The sequence below is a fragment of the Monodelphis domestica genome, chromosome 4 (genome assembly GCF_027887165.1).
Source record: "Monodelphis domestica isolate mMonDom1 chromosome 4, mMonDom1.pri, whole genome shotgun sequence".
In the NCBI taxonomy this organism is placed as follows: Eukaryota; Metazoa; Chordata; class Mammalia; order Didelphimorphia; family Didelphidae; genus Monodelphis; species Monodelphis domestica.
Window position 1 is genome coordinate 129,867,623 of NC_077230.1, and position 15,688 is coordinate 129,883,310.

The 15,688-nt window shown below is 37.9% G+C and overlaps 1 protein-coding gene across 9 annotated transcripts in view; it reads right to left on the bottom strand.

Annotated features, from left to right (window-relative positions):
* NCKAP5 (NCK associated protein 5) overlaps positions 1-15,688 on the bottom strand; it is a 1,174,517-nt gene that overhangs the window by 133,346 nt on the left and 1,025,483 nt on the right. For all 9 annotated transcript variants that reach the window (XM_007494075.3, XM_007494074.3, XM_056797182.1 and 6 more), the window contains 3 exons: positions 12,058-12,240; positions 1,437-5,191; positions 593-770 (listed from right to left, as the gene is read on the bottom strand). In XM_007494075.3, the coding sequence (XP_007494137.2) occupies positions 593-770; positions 1,437-5,191; positions 12,058-12,240 (4,116 nt within the window). The remainder of the gene's footprint in view (positions 1-592; positions 771-1,436; positions 5,192-12,057; positions 12,241-15,688) is intronic.

Consider the following 15,688-nt stretch of genomic DNA (forward strand, 5'->3'; position numbering starts at 1 on the left):
CTGACATTTTCATCCCAATAGTAAGAGAGAAAAATCATGAGTACAATTGAGTTCCAAATAGTCTCTCAAATTTTATAGCACTTCCAGCTTGGCGTGGCTTGAATTGGCATATGTGAGTCCCCTGAAAAAAAAAAAAGAGACAACATGCACCCCCAGGACACCAACCACAGCTAATACTCATCATTTCCACTCCTCTAGTCACATTTTCTCCTTTTTGCATTTTCTTTGATGGTAGAGATGATCAACATAAGAATTTCCAGCACAGGGGTATAATTTTAGGAAAGTACATTGGTATCTTTTGATGGGAGCACACTGTGATTATGCCATCATCTTGCATATGTACTTGGAGAAAGTTCTCACTAGCAGAAACTGGAAGATCATTCCAAGTGGCAGCATTGCCCAGTCCATAATCAAACTGCCAGCTTCTTATAGTAATTCTCGTCCCTCCTTTCCTCCTTCCCCCACCCCCAATCTTTTAACTCTATATTTATGTTATCAAATAGTCCACAGTGGTGTTTGTCTATTTGGATGGAAAGGCTCTATCTTAGCTCAGAACACAGAAACACAATCAGGAGCATGTGAGAGAACTTACCAGAGTTTCATTCGGTGTTTCCATATCAGCTTTGGTTTTGCTATTTTTCTTGTGGTTTTCTTGAGTGCTGATAGAGTTGCTGGGAAGAGTGGAGCCCTGGGAGTTGTCTTTAGACACACTCCTGTAGGAAACATTATTTGATCCACTTTCTGTCTGTTGGGCTGCTTTCTTATCAACTCTGCAGGTAGAAAGTGATTTCCTCTGATAAATCACATTGCCTTTCTTCAATCACAATACTTTACCCATTCCTTTAGTGTTTAAAACGACCTTCCTGTATCTTTTTGTTTCCATATCTTTGCATGATAAATGCTTCTATCCTGGACTCACAACATCAATTGCTTATAGTTGCAGGTAGTGGATTAATTTAGTTTTGCCCATTGGATACTTTGTTTTTTGTTTGAAATTGCTAAGGGGAGAAAACTGAAAACAATATATGGTTATTGTTAAATGCCTCCCTGGCCTAAGGTTAGTGGGAAAATGTAATTACCTTTGGAAAGTTACTAAGTATATGTTTTCTGGTTTTACAATCAATGAGATAGGCATACATAAAAAATGTATACATAATTGTCTTCCATTTCACGCCATATGGGTACATTCATGGTTCCTGGGGTAGGTTGAATTTCTATCAACTTTGATAAAACTTACCATTCTTTAATTTCAAAGACCATTGGTTTGGTTAACAAAGTAACATGGACCAAATTATCATTTTATTGCTAACATTTTTTTAAGTCTAAATTCTTGCTAATGTATAAAAGAATGTTACTATGGATTTCTGTTGATAAAACATAAGTCTCCTTTCAAGAAAAATAAAATAAAATAAACATGGTGAAGACCAATGAGTTACCTGTTTAAAAGTTCTTTCATAAAGGTGTCTTTTGTCAAACATGTGGCAGGATTGAGTCTATTCCTCGGTTCAAACTTCATTTGGACATGAACGTCTTGTGGTGTTTTCATATTTCTTTTGTTCTTTAAGACACTGTCTGGCATATTTCCCATCTCCGTTTTTATGTTGACTTCATTTTCTGTCTCACATTGCAATTCCGATTTCCTTTTGTCTTTCTTTTTCTCTACTTTTTGCTGTTTATTTCCAAATCCCAAACTCTTTGCGTCTTTCTTGTCTACTTTGGTTTTGGAGATGTCCATTTTTCTGCCACTCAGAGCTGGGAGTTTACTCCTTCGAAAACCAAACCAGCTGGCAATGGAGGGCCCTGTCTTTTGTTTGGCCTGCATAGTGGGAGACTTAATTTGCACTTGGCCCTTTTCCACATTTTCCTGAATGCAGAGCATGACTTTTTCTTCTATTGTAGGAGGAACAGGGGCATCTTGGGGTACATCTCCCATCTCAGAAGTGTCCGATAGATTCCCAGGGATTTCTTTCTTGTGTGCACTGCTTGGTTCAAAATGACCTAGGCACTGTATCCTTCTTGGACTTTGAAGGGGACTTGTATGATCTAACAGATGACTGGGTGATGATGGGGATGGGAGGCATCTGTAAGGGCCATTGCCTTGCTCTTCAGACAAAGCTATGGTGGAGCAGTCTCCCTGAGAGGGTGACTCCTGGGTTTTAGATGCATTGTGAATCCCTTCTGTTTTAGGGAAAACCCTGAAAGGCAACTTGCTTGGACTACCATGCTGGCTGCTGGAGCTGTTTGTACTTCCATGAGATCCTTGCCGAGAGAAGGAGTCCTCCATTGGCTTACCAGATATGGAAACATTCTCTGTAATTGATCCTGAAGTGATCTTATTTGTGAATCCATCAGTAGCAGAGTTCTGGCGTGTGAGAGAATTGCCTCTATCGCTTGTGTTGGTAATGATTTGAGTCCGTACTTTGCCAAGTCCTTCAGAGGCAGTAGTGGAAGGCTTTTCTCCAGAATGAACACTGAAACTTTGACTACGAGCTTTGGCCCCATTCATTCCTAGAGCTGGTTTTAAGTGTGGTTTGCTAGAAGAGGTGGATCTCTTCATGAATCTGTTTTCTAATACATCTCCCCTGTCAGCCTCTACATTGCAGTTCTCGGGGGACTGTGGAAGGGTGCTCTCTGTGGCAAGTCCTGAAGGGAAACTGCCCTTCGTGTCTAAATCCACCATTGACACATTTAGCAGTTCCCCACTTGTGGTGACAATTCTTGTTAGAGCCACAGATTCTTCCGGCTTGGACTTGCTGGCTACTGCACAGCTTTTGGAAGCTGCGTTTATGCTCTCCTTCTCCTGTTTCCCTGGCACAGTAGAACTCTTCCTGAGCAGTTGTGGGGATTTGACAAGTACTTTGAGTCCCGCAGGGAGACGGGTCTTCAGCCCTTTGTCATGAGGACCTTGGATGGTGTTTGTGGCATCTTGACTTTTAGAGGATGGGGATGATGAGGGATTATTAAGCTGAGATGACACTGGTTCATTCCCGCTAATGGGGTGAGACTTCGGAGATTTGGGAAGACATTCACCGTACTGTCCTCTCCTTCCTGGAGATGAGCTTTTGGAGGATAGTGTTTCTAGTGGTCCACAGCCCAAGTTAATATTCTTGGTAGTCCTTAAGCCTGTGTCTGAAAGGCCTTGACTATTTCCAGAAGCTTGGTGATTGGAAGCTTTTGTGGAGCCTCTCTTAGGAGAAACTTTTGGAAGTCCTGGACCAATCATAGCAAATGTACCAGAAGACAATTGACTTGTGCATCTGCTTTGGGTTATTTTTTCTTCATTAGATGAGAGTTGAGAGAAGTCAGGTTTTTTGAGTGCCATAAGCGATTTTTTCCCCTGGCCTTCGGGTATAGCCTGACTAGAAGAAATGAGAGCATTTGGAGAGCCTTTCAGTGGGGAAGACTTTAGTGTGGCCTTTGCTATTTCACTGGGGACACTGGTTCCTGGTTTGATGGATAAAGGTGGTGAGTGTTCATAATTAGGTCTGATGAGCAGTGAGGCTGACCTGCCTGGAGGGGGAGGAGGAGAAGGTGTTTTGACCGTTTCTTCTGGTGCCAAGTCACAATGCTTATCCTTGGTTGGAGGTTCCCCATAGTCAGTGGGTTCAATGAGGGGTCTTGGCATTAACTGTGAACTCTTAGGTCCCTTGGCCCAGTCATTCCTGCCAGAATTTTTTGAGCTGTGAGGAAGCAGCTTTGGCTGTTTGGGCATATGTGGGTCAGACTGTGGATGCAAATGATGTATTGGGCTCTGGGGTTTTTTGAACTTGGAGAGTTTCACAGGAGGTAAGGCTGGTGACTTTTCTTGGGCCATGGAGCCAGGAGGTGAGACTATAGTTGTTTCATCAGGATCTGTTGTGACCTTTGATTTCTGAGGCAAAGATTTCCCCCTGCTAGGTATTTTAGTCAGGTTTTGTTTGTGGTTCATACCCATGGATGCTGAAGACACAGAATTGCTCCGGTACGTTATATTATGCGTTGATTTGGCTTCCTTTCGTCGCTGAGTATTTTCTAGTATTGATCTTCCAGAGCTTAAAGATTCTGGGGGCACCACAAGAACACCTGTATTTCCAGGCCCAATGATATCTTTGTGAGTTCTTTTTTCTGTTTCATCTTCAGGTGCCTTTAAAATTGTGTAGTCTCTTGCATTCATTCCTAGCTGCAAATTAGTGATTCCCTGAGGTAAGAGTTCAGTGTATTCCGCATTGGACCCAGTCAAAGCTTGGTTGATAGAAATTTCGTTCCTAGTAACGGTGACGACTCCAGTCTGATGTGAGCTGAATTCAATAGGCTCACCATCCTCAGCATCAAATATTACAGTAATACATTCTTCAGAGGAAGTCTTCTTGATGACCCTCTGCTGCTTAATGAAACTAAATGTCTTTGGCCTGCTGTCTGAGGGAACAGATGCTCGTTTTCCCTCTTTACTGGAAGACGCCAATTGACGTTTTCCATGCCCTATCAGGATGTCAAAGGTCTGTGTGCTAGGAGTTACCGACAAGTCAGAAGGACTTTTCTCATCACTGCTTTCTATGTGTAATTCATCAAGGGTTTCATAGTCATCTGTGTCAGAAAGCTGTAGATTCAGGTCCAGATGACCCAGACCAAGCAGGTCTTTTTCTTGCTGCAATTGCACATTGGGGCATAGCTCTCCCTCTAATGGGCAGTTGCCATCAAAATTGATCAGTTTTTCAGGTCTTTCCTTGAAATCAGCAGAGGGAGGACTTTTTGAAAAGTTTTTCCCACTAGACTCCCAACCAAATAGACTGTCAGAAATACTGTGAGGCAACTTGTTACAGGGCAGCCGGTGGTCTTTGTTTGGGATCTCATGAAGCAAGGCTAAAGAGGAAGTTTCATCATCAACATCATCATGGGAATCAGAGTCATAAGTGAAAGCCTGCTGGAGCTCTTTGCACGGGCTCCCTGCTTTTGCCGGAGTACAATGAGGGTGCTCTTTACGGCTGCCACATTTAATTCCTGGGGAATAGATTCCTTCATTTGAGTTCATACAATCTTTGTAGCCCCATTTCGTTATTAGAGAAGGTGGTTCAAGCAATATTTTTCGTTTCTGCAGCTTCCTCAGGCCTTCCAAAATGTGGCTTTCCTTAATGCGTGTTGGAGGTAGCTCATCTGCAGGGCTAGCGAGGTCACTTGGGAGGGATGAAATCCTTTTGTCCCAGTTTATTGATGACTGTAAAGGAGAAAAAGCCAGTATTAGAAAAGAAGGAAATAAGCAGGTTGGAAATATTTTTAAAAGAAAAAAAAAAGGAGCCAAAGAGCTGGGCATGTCCTGGTGATGTAGGCATTCATTCATCTATTAATTAAATGTTTATTGAGCAGCTACCTTGTGCAAGGCAGTGGGAAAGGCACTACAGGGAACACAAGGTCTCTGTCCTCCAGACAAGCTCCTCAGAGCTTGCAGTCTAGTAGGGGAGGAAGGGTATGAATACAACCAAAGCACCATGTTATCAAATAAAAATGGAAACAAGATGTTCAAAGGAGGGAGGGATTGCTTCTGGGTGGAGTGAGAAAGAGGGTTTCATGGAAGAGTTCAAATTATAATTTGAACTGTCTTGAAATACAAGGAAAAATAAGAAGGAGATAGTGAAAGAATAACATGAGCAAAAAGGCAAAGGAAGAAAGTCACAAGAGAGGGCACCAAATGGGGCAGACTAAACAGAAGGAAAAGAAATATGCTTGAGAGGCAGGTGGGATTGATGGATAGCCTTCAATGCCAGGATAATGCTAGGTTTAGAGTTTTTTATCTGGCAATGGGAAACCAGGGAAGATTTTTGAAGTGATTCCCCAATTCAGTTAGCCACACATCCAGAAACCTATAATTAGATCTTTAATGCAATTATTGACCTGAATAAGTTTCCTTTCCTTTCCCTAGTGTATCTTTTGATCAGATACTTAGGCCCCAGGAAGACACCTGCTCCTTAATCTTGGCACTCTGGGAGTTCATCACATTTTCCCTCACCATTGCTGACAAAAAAAAAATGTATCTTGACCTTTTAAAGGAATGAGACATGTTTTTCTACAATAGGAAGACTGTTCAATGAGATATATGCCCTCTATGCTTTCTTCTTTTTTGGCTAAATATATTATTTGAGGAGGAGAATCTTATCCCCTCTCTTCAAAAAATGAAATCTGAAAAAATATGATCACACTCAAATACTTAAGGGAAACCTAAGTGAGCTATAGGGCTTTCATTTTGGAAAATATAAAATATCTAATGCTTAGTGAAGAGAATTAAATCCTTTAATAAGTCTTTACCATACATTAATATGTGTCAAAATTATAAATGCATACACATGATTCATAGTATATTTATACTCATCACTCCATAGACCAGAACCATTATGATTTCATGATTTCTATCATAATCTCAGGCTTTTAAGTTAGCTTTGAATATTTTCTTGCATTCAAGGCTTATCTGTAAATATAATTTCTTATGAAGAAATGCAAGTTTGTTAACTAAATAATGCAAATAATATTTTTTAAAACTCCACTAATACTAATACCAAAGGAGGTTGTTATAGTTTAGAATTCCTGGGTGATCCTTTCTCCACTCACCCTAACCTTTAGAAATAGAAATGAGATCCCATAAGTGAGTCACAGCAATTACAGAATTACCAGTAAAAAGCTGCCACAGCTTGGGGATTTTAAGCTTGTCCAGATCCTGATAGTTACTTTCACAAGAACAAAAAGAGACTAAAAAAAAAATAGCATGTAAGAAACTAAAAATGTCAGATTTGTTCAAGCTACAGACTTGTTCAATTTATATTCTGCTAATGCCTCTCTTCTTATGCTAATAAGTATACAAATCCTGCTTCCATCCCTTAAACAATTTTAACCTCACCTCCTCTATGAAGTCCTCCTTGAAATTCCCACTTCACAATCCTCTCCCTCTCTTAGCATCCCTCTATCCCTCCTTCCTCCCTTCTTCTCTCTCTGTCTCTCTTTCATTTTATCCTCTCTCCCTGGGATTTGTCTTGAAATTTAACAAATGTTTCAACAGACATTTACTAAGTACTTACTATATGCAAATGACTGCTAGTTTTGGAGGAAAGAGTTTTAAAATGGCACCCTATCTGCTTTCAAGAACTTTATGGTTTACTGGGAGGTATGATTAATTTTACATATAATGTATACTACTTTTTAAAAAATTTACTCTACCATATATCTTATCTCTTTGACTGGAAGGCTGTGTGTGTGTGTGTGTGTGTGTGTGTGTGTGTGTGTGTGTGTGTGTGTGTGTGTATTGAGAGCTGATTCAAGGGCCAGCTAAGAATACCTGGGTTCAAGTACTACCTCTAAAAGGTACTGGCAGTGTGACCTTCAGACAAGTCACTTGAATGCTTAGTGCCTCAGGCAATTCTCTGAGGGCATATAAGTTGTGGAGAATGTGCTGACCTGTTTGTGTAGAAGGAATTTCCTTATTTGGGAATTCCCTAAACCAGTGAAATATCAGGTCCAGTCCCAATTTCTGTCTTCTCAACTTGATTCTAAGTGCATTAAGGACATGTACTGTGACTCAAGTTTTGTATTCTTACATTCCTTGCTTAATAAATATTTATGAATCGAATAATTGAAGAGTAGACAGAGTAGAAAGCTTGTTAGGAGACATGAATAGAGTCATGTCATCTACCCTGCTGCTGCAACCCAAGATCCACTGTGCCTTGTCTTCTGCCCTGCATCTGTACACTCATATGCATTAAAAAAAAAAATTCCCCTTATTAGAAGTTCGCTAAGGGAAGCCTAGAGCTCACTTTTGCATTTATACCTACCCCCCAGCACTTTGTACAGAATTTGACAAATTCTACATGTTTAAGTGATTTTTTGTTAATTCCTTACAAAACAGAACAAGTTACTACTTTGAAAGACACTCAATGCTTTGGTGAGCAAGCTTTTTCCAGTGAAAATGGATAAGCAATGTTTAGACCCCCAATCCTGGAAAAAGATCTATAGGTTAATTTCAGCACATAAATTTACCTCTTGCAAAAAGATCAGGGAAATGAATGAAGCAAGAAGGGGAAAAGAAAGGGAAAGAAAAAGCTTTTCTACCTAGTAGAAGAAAGAAGTGGTGAATGTGAAGTTTTATTAGGCATTTCCAATTCTCTATATGTCTGTAAGAATGGAGGTAGAAATATTAATGGTAGCCCATTCTTCATTTGCTTAGAAGAAAGTATCAATGAAAACATTGTTTTGGGTTGATACCAAAATGGCTACTTAGCTTGTTTTTGTTTCTTGATGACCAGAAATACCCCTAAACCTTGCCATTCTTTCCAATGAACAACTGTGTGTGTCCTTGGTCTTGAGAAATCAGTACATACCAATCTTCATTACTAGGAAAATAATTCAAAACACATGGTTTACCAATCAAGTGATAGTTGTGTCACATTCAAGATTTAAGTCTGGTATGTTTCATGCTCTCATTCAATCTATTTCTTCACAATGCAATAGCAACTTTACAAAAGGATATAGTAAATCTGGCTATATAACACTGTGCCTCAGTATTTACATTCTTAATTTTTTTTTGATAGTTTCTTCAGCACTAGAGTTACATTTTTGTTTGACATCACTAGTTAAGTGGGGGTCCCTTAATATTAATAGCCTAATAGATGACAATCTACATAAAGTTTCTTGAATGTGTTTAGATGGGCTCAAATAAGTTCTCTCTTCTGAGCTTCAGGGACTGCTCCACAAGATGGTCTTGAATTAAAAAGATGGAAGAAAGAAAGGAGAAAGAAAAGTAGTGAGTAGAAAAAACAGGGGCTGATATGGCTGGATAGTTTAAGAAATCACCTAAGAGACAGAAAACATCTCTAAGTTTTCCTCTCCAAATTATAAGACCTCAGACCCTCACTGTCATCATTCAGATCACTGAACAACTACTTGATGGTAGCAATTTTGGTAATGCATTGAACATAGCACTTTGCATTAAAAATCAGATCAAGAGAGGAAAAAAAGCTCTAATATTTAGACTTGAAATCTCTTCCCAGATCTTGATCATATCCATTCAGATTATGGTGGGTCTGCCTTCTGATATCTATTTTCTAGTAGTTATGGAAGCAAATGTGTTCTTGTGGCTTACATATTTCCTGTTCTTAAGGTAAATCCATATAGATGAAATAAAAATTCCCCACATCATCAAGTAATATCTTCCATTGTGGTCCATTCTTTGCTTTTTCCCCTTTTTTCCAATTTGGAAAATAGCTATTGCAAATGGAGTGGATTAAGCTTGCCCAACGGGAGGCTTAAAAGTAGAGAGCAGCAGAATGTCATGAAAAAGACACAAAGGTATTACCACCCAGAACTTGTTCTAAAAAATAAAGCATAGGGAAATTTAAAAAAATGAACAGGTCTTTTATAAATTATAATGAGCACAATTCACTGAATGTAAGCATATATATTGATATTTTAAGTATTTCAAATGTCATATTAATTCATTTTCATGAGTTGTCATTACAAAATAACGTGACTGATTTTGAAACAAATCAGAGCTTACACATTCAAATAAATCCTGTTCTTTTCAATGTATTAGTCTTAGAAGTTTGCATATTTACTTAATGATAAGGTGCCTCTGTTCAAACATTTTTAGAGTTCTTTCTTTATAATTGCCTTCAGAATCTTTTGCATTTCTGCAAACCGTAGTCATTCTCCATTCCCTGGGGATTTAATTTTTGAAAAAAACTAAAGACTAGTTGAAGCCCATTCTAGAGACAAGTTAGGCCAACCAGCTGGAGATACAGGTTTCAGTTGAAACTGATATGCATCTATAAAACAGTGAGACTAGTTTTCTTGGATGGCTTAGAAATGGGCTACAAAGGCAATTCCAAAAGAAGGTTTCTTTTAGTGTTGTTTTATAAAAAGTGAAAGTATCCTTGGAATAAGTATATAGGCTACTAAGATGACTACATTTCAATGGTCTACATTCATTTGGATGCATAATTTTTCTTGTGTTTCTTTTAAAAATCTATCATTTTGCATCCTAATTGTACCACCTATTCTAGATAGTCACAGAAACTCATTATGGGGTCTGCTGTTGACACCAATTTTATAGATGAAGATCTGTATGATACAAAGAAGGTAAGTGGTCAAAAAAACTGGACATTTAGGAAAGGACTACAACAAAAATCTACATCCTGTTATGCCATAGGATTTTTTGTTTTACATCTAATAAGTATTCTAGATAATATAATTTCCTAGGAGTATACTGAAATTTTTCAACAAGCAAGTGCATGCTTTTTCTTTCACTGGGTTGTATATAATCTATAGATCAAAGGATAATTCTAAATTATCTTTTTAAACACTCTTTTTTTTGTTTTATAATTAATACTGTGTATGGTTCTAAGACAGAAGAGAGGTAAGGGGTAGGCAATGAGAGTTGTCACTTGCCTAGGTCACATACCTAGGAAATGTCTTGAGTCCAGATTTAAACCCAGCATCTCATATCTATACACCTGGCTATGAATCCACTGAGCCACCAAGGTTTCCCCGCAATCATCTCATACCATATAATCTCTCATCTCTACCTGATGACCTCCTACCCATGCTTCAAGGTCCAGCTATTATATCACCCCAACACCATGAAGACTCCTATCATTTACCCTCATGGAAGTGATCTCTCCATTTTATGAAAGCACTTTTTTAATATGATTCTTATAGTGCTTGTCACTTTTGAATTTTAGTTATTTCACAGAAATCATAAAATAATAAAATATAAGTTAAAAGGGACTCTAGAAATCATCTAAGCCAATTTCCCATTTATTGCAAGAAATTACTCAATACCTTCACAAAATCTTGCTCCTTATAATTTCTATTAGCTTGTACAACTTCTGCTTTCTGCAGATACAAAGTACAAGTCTAATGAACCTAACTCACAACAGTACTTAAAATGTTTTAAAGTAGGGTTTCACACAGAAGAGAAACAACTGCTTGATCACATGGGTTGATGGGGACATGATTGGGGATGCAGACTCTAAATGATCACCCTAGTGCAAATATCAATAATATGGAAATAGGTCTTGATCAATAACACATGTAAAACCCAGAGGTATTACACATTGGCTACAGGAGGGGGATTGGGTGAGGGCAGGGAAAGAATATGAATCTTGTAACCATGGGGAAATATTCTAAATTAATTTATTAAGTAAAATTAAAAAAAATAAAGTTGGATTTCATCTCTACACTAAATATTCTTTTTTATCAGGCTGACTAGTTCCAATGCTTTCAATCAATGCTTGTAAAACAAGATAAAGTGCCCTTTAACATCTTAATCACTTTTCTGTGGGCTAGTACTCAGTATTCCAGGTGCGGTCTGACCGATGGAGAAAATAGTGGATAAAATCTCCCTTGTTCTGAACATTTAACATTCATTAATTTAGCCCAAATTTGAATTTGCTTTTTAAAAAATTTGCCAAGTACCCACACAGACATTTTTAGTCCCCGTTTCCCACTACAAATATTATCTAGCCACTTCATTTTTATCTTATACTTACACAGTATATTTTTTTTAAGCTAAGTGCAGAACTTTGCATTTATCCATTTAAAATCTGTCTAGAATCTGCCCATTATTCCATTTTGATTAGAATTTTTTAGATATTGATTCTATTAACTAGTAAATGTCAGAACTGAGATTCACACCTATGTCCAGAGTTGGACTCCAAATGCATTGGTTTTAAAAGTACTCCTAGTGAAGGTCAAATTAAAAAAAAGGTGAATAGAGACCAACCAGCCAACGGTATTACAACAGTTACCACTTTAGGATAAAGGATAAGTCTGTCTATCTCAGTCTATTTTTTGGATCAATCAATCAACAAGACTTTAGTAAATGCCTGTTAAATGCTAGGCATTTCCCTAGGTTCTGAGAAAGATATAAAGTACAACCTACACTCAAAGAGCTTACATTCTAATGATATTGATAATATATTTCCTACTTTTGGATAATTAGATATGAAAACTCTTTTTTAATCCATTACTGATCCATCCATACCCTTATCAACCCCCTCAAACTGGAGACAAGGCTGCTTTGCCTTGGAATACTGGCCTTACCCTTTTATTGAGTGTCTTCCCATCATTCCAAGTGTAGGAAGAACCACTGGAGTATTCACTACATGTACTAGACAAAGAGAGTTCACTACTGCTGCAGCTGTTGCGGGGACATAGCCGTCCAGAGCTAGTCATATTCAAGGCAGGGCACTTCGGGGCTCCAGATTTTGCATTCAGCTGGCATTCCTATAAACAGGAATAAACAATAAATAAATTTGAGAAGTAGATTCATTTAGGATAGACAATGTTGGTTGAGTTTGTTCCAGTCTACAAGCATTAATTGATTGATTCCTATGGATTTTCAAATCCACAGGCAAAAGACATGTAGTTATAGCTTTTCCTCCTTTCTAATCATATCAGTTAGGGAAATGCAGTGATCTTAAAACATGAATATAGCATCTCCTAATAAAGGAGCTTTCCACACTATTGGTTTAGCAGCATGGTGTAGTAGGGAAAAATAATGGTATGGAGTATTGGCCCTGGTCATTAGTCAGCTTTGTAGCCTTCCTGGGAAAGTCACTTTTATTGGACCCTTAGTTTTTCTCCTTCTTGGTATGGACTTAATAATCAAATCAATACTAGCATTGTTCTTGGAAAGAATAGGTTAGTTGACTGCCCTATTGATCAGCTCTTCATGTACAACATTTTCCAACCATTACTCTTCTCATTTATATATGTGTGTAAATATATACATATATATAGATAGATAGATACATAGATATATATATATCCTCCCTTCTCATTAAAATGTAATCTCCTTCAAGAAGTCTTTCATTTCTGAAATTGTATTTCTAGCATATGCCACAATGTTTAGCATATAATGTTTAAAAAATGAATGAATGTAAAAGCACTTAAGAGAATATACGTGGGACTTCCTGATTTCCTAATATAGTATTATGCAACAAGATAATTATATCTGTATCTATGTGTGTGTGTATACATATACATATATATGCTTGAAGTTACAATATATTGCTCATGTGATCAATCATGGACCTCACATCTGGAAATCTTTACCTCCTGGCTTCCCTGGCTTCTTCAAGTCTCAGCTCAAATACCAATTTCTACAAGAAGCCTTTCTCTGTCCTCTTTAATTCTACTGCCTTCCTTCTGTTGATTCATCTCCATTTAATCTTGCATATATTTTGCTTCTACTCAGTTGTTTGTATGATACCTTCTCCATTGGATTGTAAGTTTCTTGAAGGAAGGAACTATTTTTTTTTTGCATCTCCAGTCCTTAGCACAGTGCCTGATATATGGTAGGCACTTAATAAATGTTTGTTTTTGAGCTGATAGTAAAATTTTTCTTAACTCTGATCCAGAATTCTGGATCCCAAATGCCAAGGTTGTTTGAATAATATTACATCTATATTAGGCACAGGCTATGGGAAAATACCACAAATAAAGTTGTTAAAAAGTCCAAGTACATCTTGACAACTACATTATAGTTCTCTAAGGTAACAGATGAGGCCCCCATGAGCTGGACAAGGTAAATTAATTTAGTTTCCCAATCGCAACGTCCACTGAGAATAGAATCTCTCCATTACCTTCTAATTCCAGTTCCTATCTAGTATAAAGCTTTGTCTTAGAAACTCTTTGATGTAGAACAATCCATCTTTGTGACACCTGTAGACAGCCAAAACCTCTTGCTTATGCAATTTATTGACACTTTATGGGTGCCTTTAGTACTTGAGCAGTTATCACCCTTCTCCAAATGCAATTCCAGCTGACTGTGAGTGAATGCCAACTTTGGGGAAGGAAATAATGAAGACCAGAAAGTACTTTTGCTAAAATATTAAACCTTTGTATAAGTAAATATACAGGATGGGTTTAATTTGCTTTCTAACCAATGCCCATATGCTTAATAATATTAGATCTTCTCCAACATTAGGCATATGGATTGCTACTGATATTTCTTCCTTGCCACATAACTGCTTTTTAAAATGATCTAAGATTCCAAGGAGCCTCACTAGCATATTGTGAGGGGGGGGTTCCCCCTGAAATTTCATCTTGAATTTCATTAAAAGTAAAAACTCATCTTCAGTTCCAGCTTTAAGCAATATTTATTGATTTTTTAGCTTTTGCTTATTGCCTGATGTAGCTTAGCTGAGGAGGATGCTTTCGTGTGTATGTCTCAATAGAAGACAACAGACCTGTGATTATAGGAAACATAAGCAGCTGGTATGGCTGCCAGGCAGATTCACCGGCTGCTTAAATCCCGATGATGCCTCATGACAAATTTTAAGAAATATTACATTGAGCTGCACATCTACTTGCAGCTTTTCCATTTTCTCTATTTCTTGTCACCCCACATTTTATTACTTTACTGTTTGAGGGAAAAACACAGGGGTGGTTATTAACAGCTTCATCTGCTCTGACAACTCAGGTGCATTTGTATTGGAGAAGCTATGGAGGAGGTGCTTCCTATCCTGCTACCAGTGTCTGAGAACTACACAGACCTAAATATGACAAATAGATTTGTAGCCACTGTACATGTGTAAAGATTAGTCCCTTTATTTATTTCTGATTTATAGTTTGCCTTCTTCCCAAAGATCTGAATAGGCTTAGAGATTAAAGCACAGATCAAAAAAAGACAATAAAGAAGAGAAGAAGAAAGAAGCAGAAGGAGTAGATAATTCCAGGAGCCCAAATTGGGAATATTATAAAACTTGGGCAAGCAACTGGCCTGTCATTTTGGGTTCTTGGACCGATTCTACTGGACAGTAAATGTCTTCGTATCCAGCAATCAACTTACAAAGAGGTAAAGGACCATTTCTACATCAATCCTTCATAAGAAGAGAAGAAAGGGATTTGCTGCTGTCATTTGCAATTCTGCCTTAGAATTATAATCTCTTCAGGTGCTTGAAGCCTTCATCCCCAGTCATATAAGTATCTTCTTAGTCCCTTGTATACACTTCATACTTATATGCAACTATACCTTTATTGATTTTGTTGTTGTTCAGTCATTTTTCACTCCTGAATGACTCTTCATGAATCCATTGTGTTTTCTTTCAAAGATAATGGAGTTGTTTGACTTTTCCTTTTCCAGCTTATTTTACAGGTAAGGAAAATGAGGCAAATAGGGCTAAGTGACTTGCTCATGGTAAGCCAACTAGGAAATGTTTGAGGCCAGATTTGAACTCAGAAAGATACGACTTCCTGACTTCAGACCAGTTACTGTATCCTACCTATACTATCTTTGTCAATGGCTGGTTCCTTTTTCTAGAATCTCCTGGCCTATTTTTCTCCTCTACTCTCATCCAAATATTACTCATCTTTCAATTTCTAGATAAAATTCCATTTCCTTTTTCCTATGTAGCTTTCTCTGACCATCTCATCTAAAAGTGGATTCTCGTTTTCTTCTGGAATCAAAAGATATAAAGTGGTAAGGGACCTATGCAATCCTACAGTTCGTGCAGATCATTTAGAATTTGGAATTTATAGCATGATACAGTATTGGCTGTGTGGAGCCATGGATAGTTATCTTCAAAGCCAGGAATATATGGATTCAAGCTCTGTGGGTTGTATGATTCTGAATGAGTCACTTAATTTCCCCGTGTTATACAAACTCTCCAAGACTCAAAGATGTAAAGAAGATAGGATCTGAATTAGTAGAGGGAACTCATGTGGGAGT